Genomic DNA, 9,842 nt, shown 5'->3' on the forward strand with positions numbered 1-9,842 from the left:
GCCTCGGCTTAATTTAATACAGACTCGATCAGTGCTACGCCGTCAGTGTCATGAACAAGTCGCTGCGAGTTTAGTATACGAGTGACCTAAAGCATATTTCGTCTTTATAGGACTGAACCAAAGGTGAGTTAAACGTTTATATTTTTAATCAAATAAAGACTTTTTAGTAGTTCAGTCTATCATACAGTAAAATGTTGTTTCACACTTGTGACCTAATTGGTATTGAGTCCTTATTTGACCGATTACATGCATTTTATTAGGGTACAATCTGTAAACAGTCTTTCATACAATAAAAATATTATAATATTAAGGACTCATTACATGTTGCGACCCTATATTAACGAAAAAGATTTTATGTGTACTGACTGTTTTAGAAATGAGTCTGACTAGTTATTAATATGTTATCACGTTAAAGAAGTTAGGTTCATATTAGATTTTATGTGTAGTTGTTGTGTACAATAAAGAGTCATTGTATTGTATTGTATTGTAGTTGTTTGGTTCCATAGATTTATGATTATTTTTAGATTAAAATGAAAAGAAGAGCGGACCGAATTTTAGAAAAATTAAACTTGAATAATGCTGCAACGACTGAGTTTAACGTTAAGATGGATACAAAAATAAGTAATGATCCTTCGCACGAGAATTATAATGATTCAGTAAGTTTCTTTTATTACCATTTCTTAGATTTGTTTGAAAAACTTATATATTCGTAATCAAATAATTAATCATTTACACTTGGTTTCAGAAAAATACGCGTAAAGAAAATATACCTTCTAATTCACCCAAAGAAGAAAATCTTGAACAATCAAATACATCTATGTTGTTCAAAGGGAATGAGGCGGTAAAAAAATAATTCTCCAGCTATACTAATAAATCCTAATAATGTTGTAGTAATTTTCATAATTATAAAACGTTTTTATTCTTTTTTAGGACAACTTCAAAATGAAAGAGACTTCGTCAACACATAGTTCATCGATTATAGAAAATTCTCCAGACAGATCCGTTCAATTTGATTTAAATACACTTCCGTTGTATAGTCAAATTTCAAAAACGGTAAATATAAGTAGTTTATATTAATTAATACTAGGATTGTCTATTATTTAGGGTTTAATTTATTTAAAGCAAATTTCAATTTACAGGCCCAGATGATTGATGAAGAATCAAAGGATACCCAAAAAACGTTAACTTCTGAGAAAGACCAGAAGACAAGGTCCCGGGATTCATCATCTGATTCGTCATCCAGTAGTAGTAGTAGCTCATCTACTTCGAGTAAGTCGTCATCGAGCTCCTCTAGTTCGAGCAGCAGGATTTCTTGTAATGATACTGTAAATAAACATGCACAGGTCAGTTCTATCCTGGGGGAACCATCAACATCATTCGAGGGAACAAGGCAAGTATCAGACGAATCTTTACGTGCATCCAATACTACAGTAAACCACCAGCCTTTAAATGATTCAGAGGAAAGTGATGTGGATTTAAGTGATACCGATCCAACTTATAGTCCGAACAGATCTCGATCCCCATTGAGGAGAAATTCAACCATAAGATCTTCGTCGTCTGATTCAAATGAATTTAATAATGATACACCGGAAACTACCAAAAAATCGCGTAAACGTCAACGCGATTCTTCGAAATGGAAACAAAATATTGCAAAATCTCTAAGGAATTCCGGAAAAGCTTACATTTCTAACACAACTAAAAGAGAGGTTCCTGGTCGGTGCATTAAAAGTGCTTGTAACTGTCATTTAAAATGTAGCGAAAATATAAATGAAGCCGGTAGAATACAATTATTTCAAAGCTATTGGGCGTTAAGCGACATTGAGCTACAGAGATCTTACATAAAAACTTGTATGATGGAAATCAAACCGAAATACAAGTACACAAATGCAAGTAGACCTAGGCTACCTAACAATGCATTTTATTTTACCGTCGATAGTGAAAAGATACGGGTTTGTAAGACATTTTTCATTAATACGTTATCAATTAGTGACCGGCAGATTAGAACTGTAAAAATGAAAACTGATACTCAGGGATTCCTTGAAAAGGACAAAAGAGGCAAGCATGTGGTAAGAAAGTCCGTAGATCCTGTTCTAGTTCAATATATTAAAGCGCATATTAATTCTATACCTAGAATCGAGTCACACTATTTGAGGGCTGCGACATCTCGGGAATATATAAGTGGAGGCAAAACCATCATGGATTTATGGAAAGATTTTGATAAATATCAACGTGAGGCAGGAAACCCAACATGTGAATATTGGCTATATTACGAAATATTTGTGAATCAATTTAACATTAGTTTTTTTCAACCTAAGAAGGATAGATGTGATTTATGCCTAGAGTATGAACTTGCAAACTCAAACCGAAAAGAAGAATTGAAAGAAAAGTATGATACGCATTTAAAAGAAAAAGAGATGTGCCGAAATGAAAAGCGTATAGACCGTCAGAATGTTGATGACATTCACATTTGCGCAGTTTATGACCTGCAGGCAGTGATGCAGTGTCCTTGTGGAGAAAGTTCTTCATTTTTTTATAAGTCAAAACTGAATTGCCTTAATTTTACAATAGTAGTATTATCCAAAAAAAATGATACAAATAATACTAGTAAAAAACGTAAAAAGAGTTCTACAACTCAAGATAGTGAAGAAATAGGAGCATATAGTGATGTCTTCTGTTACTTTTGGGATGAAACCCAGGGAAAAAGAGGAGCTAACGAGATTGGTTCATGTATTTTAGATTATCTGCAACATTTAAATGAACAGAATCCTAACAAAACACTGCATATTACATTTTTTTCCGATAATTGTTGTGGGCAAAATAAGAATAAGTACATAAATTCCTTATACTCTTACGCTGTAAACCATTTCGAAAATATACATTCGATCACTCACAAATACTTGATTCGAGGACATACACAAAACGAAGGCGATAATGTGCACAGTCTCATAGAAAAGGAAATAAATAAAAACAAAAAATCGGGCCCTATATACACGCCCCATCAATACGTTACACTGATTAAAAATGCACGGAAAACTGGCAAACCTTTTATTGTAAAAGAATTAACATATGATTTTTTTATTGATTTAAAGCTGTTACAGGAAAGTTGGGGATACAATTTCAATGAGGATGAGCACAAAAATAATATGGCGTTGGCAAATGTTAAAGTTCTAAAATTTAGTAAAGAGGATGATTTTAAATTCTTCTACAAGACATCTTATGCTCAAACTGAGTTTACTATGGTAAATATGAGAAACAAAAGAAAGAAAATGAAGGCTGCAGATGAAATAACGACAACTAGAGTATATGCAGAAAGAATAGATTTAAGTGACCACAAGAAAAAAGATTTACGAGATCTTATAAATAAAAATTTGATTCCTCATTATTATGCAGATTTTTATAACAATATTGTTTAATATTTTAATCTTTATAAACATTTCTCAATGTTTAATTTTTTTGTGATACTGTGCTGTGTTGATTGCCTATATTATATTTGTAGAAATGTGTTCTTTTATAACTGTAATAAGCATACTTACGAGTAAAAGGTTGTTAAGTACCTCAGTAAAAGAAAAGCAATAAGGCCAGACTGATTATTACCAATATGATTAAGAAGTTTTTTTTTTATTACTGTAGGGTGTTGATTTTTATAAGAATTCTATTACAATTACATTATTAAAAAGTCTAATAAGTTGTTAAGCCAGAAAAGAGAGACTGATATGAATAAGAAAAATGTTCCTTTATTATTTAGTTTTTTCGATTAACCAAAAGATTGTTATCAAGGTATAAGAAGTATTAATAAAGACTGATTACTAATATAATGTTTTTTTTTTCTAAAATGGTTTTGTCTTTTGACGTACCTGTAAGTGATTATTCTAATAAATTTACTAAAATATGGACCTATTAAAGAAAAAAACAATAAATTTTATGGATTTTCAGAACTATAATGACCTATTAAGATTTGAGCCTCAACAAAAAAATTTTTTTGCTACAATAAAGACTCAAATCTCGCTTCTTTCAGAAAAAAAATTATAAAAAATTCTATTTTACTCAAAATGCAGGTTTTTATTTTGTAATATATGCGCTACGAAATAGCGTATGATTTAAAAATTTCAACATTCGCTTGGATGCATAAAGAAGCGAGATATTGTTTTATATTTACTTAAATCACTAATTGTTTCAACTTCATTCGCCGTTTCCCAAAAACTTGTAATTTTGGATTAGGTCACTATAGTCCTGAAGGTGCGATTTGTTTAAACGTAATGGAGATACATTTTTTACAGTACAATCTCAGTATCTGATTTGCTTAAATTCATTAAAGTTTTTAAATTTTTAGAAGTGTTTACAATACTTTAAAAAGCCATTTATATCAGTATAATTAAAAGGTAAAAATTATACAAAGAGGTAGCGATCAAGATATTTTATTATCAGATTAGGAATGTTTACCTGAGGTAACTGAATCTCCGTAATAGATTGAAGTGTAGAAGAATAAGATGAACGAATTTATAAAAAAAATATTTACGTTTATATTAAAAAGATTTAGTGAAGTAAGTTGATCGCAAAATAACTAGCAACGGATTGCCGCGCTCCCGCTCTAATACACAGAATGTCAGGTTGTGTGAGCGAGAAAGCGAACTCTGCTATAAAATAAGTGGCACAATTTTTTTTTGCCACTATTCTGCGCGCGCCGTCAAGGAGTGAACATGTCATCATAGCTCCGATGTATCAAATACCTACTGAAATCAGCATGCCTCGTACTTTTGAGGATATTTCGACCTTATGGTCATGTTTTTTTTAATAAACTATGTCAATCACCTACACTAGGAACGATTTAATATATCAGTAATGTGATAACAATTAAAAAAAACCATTGATATCTGTATAAAAGGTAAAAAATGCTACAAAAATAGCGGACAAGATAATATCAGATTAGGAATGTTTAGCTGAGGTTACTTAATCTCAGTAATATATAGTTTGAACTGTAGGAGAAGTAGATGAATGAATTTATTTAAAAAAAATATTACGTTTAAAATAAATAGATTTAATAAAATGTGTTGATCGCACATGGACCACTTGACTATCCGGCCTTCAAATACCTCTCCATAGTGTCGTTTTATTGACGTTCTTTATTCAAATTAAATTATTTTACTTTGCCTTAACAGATAGCTTTCAAGTTTCAGTCACGAGCTGTTACAGATGACAAAGGTGTGTTATCTTATTTTATGCGATTTTGTCTTTTAATTTTATTCAGTAGGTACGAAAATGAACTTTTCCGCTATAGAAAGTTTCTGAGTAAGTATGTATCTACGTCATTTCAAAATAGCTGAAACTTATTGCGGCGAGCTTAGTACTAATAACCACAGCTAATAACGTAATACGTACCTATATAACTTAAGAGTAGGTATGTCTTGCAAAAATTTTGTAACACCCAGGTACTTTATTATATATTCTTAGCTTCACAAAAAAAAACCCTCAGCTAACACGCGAGTTTGCTGGGCGTTGCAGTGGGGTGGCAGCGGTAGAGCTGCATCGGGGACGGGAGTGGGGCCGATGTTCTGAGGTATCGTTACCTGTACGTACACTTCAGTTCAGTAGTGCCTTCGCTCCGGGACAGTACGGTGCACGTTCTAAGTTTTAGTGCGCTTATTTTCGTGAAGTGTGATTCGCTTGAATAGATGTGTTCGACGGGCTCAATGGGATCAAAGGTTAGTTTTGCTCCCATTTTATTTAATCGTTGGTACTTAGTTTCAAGTTACAATAACAGTCCCTTACATAACTTTGTCAGGTTTTTTTAAAAGTAAATTTATTTTTCTTACCTGTTGGCGTGAAATATCTTTTAATTCATTCATTATAAATTTTAGTTGCTAAAATCAAATGTAACTTTGGAAGTATAGCCCTACCGGCATTGTGTATGTTTGTTTAGCGTGTTACTGATTTAATTTTCTATTTTTCTTAAAGTAGTATTTCCTGTTAAATATTGAAGCCATGTTTGTGTGTTTGTCAGGGTAGCGCGCGCGTTTGGCTCGAGGTGGGGTACGCGTGCGAGCCGCGGCGGCGGCGCCGGGTCACGCGGCTGCGCAGGAGTGGCGCGTGTGGGTGCGCGGCGTCGCCGGCGCTGACACCGCCGCGTTCGTGCGCAAGGTCGTGTTCCAGCTGCGACCCGAAAATAAGTTCCCCTACCCTGAGAGAGGTGAGTTCCGTTAAGATGCCTTTATAGGTTATTTTACAAAATTTCTACGTTATTTTGTAATTCATAACAGTACAATTTTAACAACATTAATATATCTTTAATCCTTGCTATTTATTTAATTGCGAGTTAGTTTATTCGTTATCTTTTCACACCTAAACTACTATACCAATTGCCATGAATTTTTTATTTGTCATTTTAGAAGACCAGAAATAGGTTACCTTTTATCCATAAAGGATAACTAAGTAGTTCCAGAGGGCGCACGATGGACGCAGTGTTAGGTATATAAATACTTACCTTAAGTTGATTGTGTCCTCCATAGCGAACATGATTCATGGATAGTCATGTATTTTTTTAAATGTAGAACTTTTTGAACTATAGGTCAATGATGTTTTTTTTTCAATTTTGTTAATTTAAGGGGTTAAGTAAGACCCAGCCTCTAATTATTTTATTTCGTTTTGGGAAAACATCACAGTTTTAAAATAATAATTTTTTTTTGTTCCAGTTTTTGAAGTACCGCCTTATCTGGTCAGGAAATGCGGGTTTGTGCCGACGGAAGTGCATATTATCGTATTTCTCGAGCACACTACGCAGCCGGAGAGAATCCACCTGACGTACGGCCCTCTGGTGGTAAACCCAGAGAAATGCAAGGCAGACTCGAGGTGTATTTACTACGACGTGAAATACCCCTCCGAGGAGCTGCTAGTGGCGCTGATGCCACCGAAGTCAGCATCACTCAACAGTGGCAGCACACTCGTCGTGCTACCCGATAGCGGCAAAGCTCACCCCATTCGTCCTTTGCAACACAAACGTGTTTTGCAATTAAAAAAGTCTTCGAAACGCTGCAATTCGAGGAAAAAAGCTGCAAAAGGAGAAACATACCACTCCGTTTCTCCTATTAACGATAAGCTTTGGGAGAGTTTGAAGCAACCTTCATCACCATGCTTGATGAAGGATGAGCTTCAGCATGTCACGCAAATGTGTTCGGCGCAGAGCCTGTATACAAAGTCAGGCAAAGCGCTGCAGCTGCCGCCGCTGTCGGACCCACTGTTCCGCCTACCGGAGCTGCCGGCCTCGCTGCGCGGAGCACTCGCCGATGACGAACCTGACTACGTGTTACAGTAGTAGTCAGTAGGCGATGCTCACTGCCGCTTCAAGATGGCATCAGCATTAGTCAGGTGAGTAAATTTTTATTTGAATTTCGGTCCTTATTTACTATTTTCCCAATTTTAACTTCATGTTATTTCTAAGTCAGTGACTATATGTCATTTATTACCCTGTCGTTATCTGTGGTTATAGTTGTGAGTCGCTATAAAAAAGTTAACTTTCGCTTCTAGGTCAGCAGACCTTACGGTGTTGACGGTGTACTCAGGACGCGAGTTTTTGCTAGTCTTGAGTGCAGCCGGGCGTTGTCAGGTCGGAGACAAACTTCTTCAACTGTCCTGCTCTGAGAGAGGTGAGTTCTATTAAGACTAGAATTTTCTCACGGTTCCGCTCGCATGAATAGTTAATTAGGTCTGACAGTTGTACCGATATTCTAGGACTTAACGGAAATCCCATTAGAAAAAAAAAAATATAAATAATTTTCGTCTTCATTTACTTTGTTTATAATTAAAGAACATTGTTTATATATATAACCAATATTTAACATTATGCATATTAACGTTACATGAATAAGAAAGTGTTTGAATTAAGATATTTAACATCGAATCGGGAGATATTAATTGTTTTTTTTATTGTTCTTTTCAGTTTTTCTCGGAGCAGCAAAGATGAGGTTGAATGCGCTAAATTTTGAAATAGTGCATTGCACGTGGATTAGGCCTACCGGGGATACCACGATAAAAAAGCGCGCCGCTAACTCTACCGCAAGGTGGTGTGGAAATGAGTTAAGTATCTGTATTGGTCCATTTATTTCTTCTTATCAATTACTTATATATTAAAGTCACTGTCTATCACTGTCTCTTTTTGCCGAAATACCTTTAAGAAACAAATTTCATCAATTTATTTTTCATTGATTCATATTATGATCTAATGTAAGATTATTTTTGTTAAGCTTCTATTTGTGTTTGCCATACGTTTTACTAAAGTACCTACCTATGAAATTAACTGTCCGAAAAAGTTAAGTTTACTAACCTACTTATTACGCGCCGCTAACTACCTCAAAAGATGGTGTCAAAGCTTCAAAATGCTTGAATTATAAAAAGATAAAATTAAAAATGAATAAAATAATTAATAAAAAGATAAAATTAAAAATTAATAAAATAATTAAAAAAAGAACGGACAAAACTGTTATAAACGGGAAACGGATTGCTGCGCTCTCGCTTTAATACACAGAACGACAGGATGTGTGAGCGAGAAACCGATCTCGTTGCTTTAAAAAATAAGTGGGCATTATTCTTCGCGCGGCCGTGAAGAAGTAAGCATGTCGTCGTGCGTAGCACCGATGTTTTGGATACCTATTGCGATCAGCATGATTTGTTCGTTTGAGAACATGTTCGATCTTATCCTTATCATGTTTTTTTTAAACAATGTCAATCACCTAATAATTTTATCAAAATAACGATTCCCTTATGTAAAAAAAGATTGCAACCGACAATTAAAAAGAGAAAATCCGATAAAATTATACAACGCAATAAACAGAAAGGCTATTGGTTGGTTTGCTCCATCGCATTGCACACGCAGATCCAAATGCACATCAGCCAATCAGAAGCGCCGTACGCGGCAAACGGAGGTGACGACGAAGCGAAGCAAGGCGCGCTACTTCATTGTGGTTCCAGCTTCGGAAGCGACACGACGTTTCGCTCGTAAAGACGTTCAAAATATATATTTCCTATTTTATTAATTATAATGTCGTGGCCATTTCAGTGCCGTGCGTGCGGGGCATTATTTAAAAAATGCTCTACAAAATGGGTCCATGAGTACAAAGAGCATTCGTCAAAAGAGAAAAAACCCTCGGCAGTAGTACGGCACAACCTGAGGCCGAGAAAGCCTAGGAAACCGGTGGAAAAGCCAAAACGGCGAAGGAAACCTAATCAGGGTGCTTAGGGACCGTCACCGCGACCGACAGGATGTGCCTTATTCGCCGCCGTTTCTTTAGACATTTCAATGTCAACTTTTAAACGGCCCTTTTAGGGGCCACAAAAGCCCTTTTTAGGGCTAACAATTTTTCTTATTTCAATACACAAACGTCGAAAACAGCAGAGCTGTAAGGTGACCATTCCTATCAGTTCCCAGCTTTTAAGAACACAACTGTTCTTTTCAGAACATTCGACATTGTATCAACAACGCGTTGTTGCTAACATACAAACAAACATAGAAAAACATAATTTGTGTTTGTAGGCTTTGTTTATAATTAGATAATGTGCATTTTTTTTAGTTTAAATTAAAACATCACACATAACAGAACTCCGCACGTCTAGTTTGAGCATAGACGCGCGCGCGGCGCGAGCTTGCCGGGAGTGGGGTTGGGGGCGTGGCTACGCTCGGTCGCGTACGGGAGAGGTGTACTTACATAGGAGTACATAAATACGACTGCTTTCATTTTTTTTTTACAGTATACTTTTGATGTACGCGCGATATTTTGGAAACCTCGAGCTCGACTAAGGAAAATGGTGAAACCTGAAGCGACCGTGCCATTCAGCGGTAGAATAGTTGTGCTGCC

At 35.5% G+C, this 9,842-nt stretch overlaps 2 protein-coding genes across 2 annotated transcripts; both read left to right on the forward strand.

Moving 5' to 3' along the window:
- On the forward strand, positions 1 to 3,771 carry LOC141437880 (uncharacterized). Its single transcript, XM_074101436.1, has 6 exons — positions 1 to 123; positions 525 to 656; positions 746 to 841; positions 931 to 1,053; positions 1,140 to 1,269; positions 2,031 to 3,771. Exons 2-6 carry the CDS (start codon positions 531 to 533, stop codon positions 2,039 to 2,041), a joined length of 486 nt encoding a protein of 161 aa, XP_073957537.1. The 5' UTR covers positions 1 to 123; positions 525 to 530; the 3' UTR covers positions 2,042 to 3,771.
- A 2,851-nt stretch (positions 3,772 to 6,622) lies between these two features.
- On the forward strand, positions 6,623 to 7,557 carry LOC141438093 (uncharacterized). Its single transcript, XM_074101760.1, has 2 exons — positions 6,623 to 7,359; positions 7,519 to 7,557. Exon 1 carries the CDS (start codon positions 6,896 to 6,898, stop codon positions 7,304 to 7,306), a length of 411 nt encoding a protein of 136 aa, XP_073957861.1. The 5' UTR covers positions 6,623 to 6,895; the 3' UTR covers positions 7,307 to 7,359; positions 7,519 to 7,557.
- The last annotated feature ends 2,285 nt before the right edge of the window (positions 7,558 to 9,842 follow it).

Source organism: Choristoneura fumiferana, chromosome 18 (assembly GCF_025370935.1).
Source record: "Choristoneura fumiferana chromosome 18, NRCan_CFum_1, whole genome shotgun sequence".
NCBI classification, from domain to species: Eukaryota; Metazoa; Arthropoda; class Insecta; order Lepidoptera; family Tortricidae; genus Choristoneura; species Choristoneura fumiferana.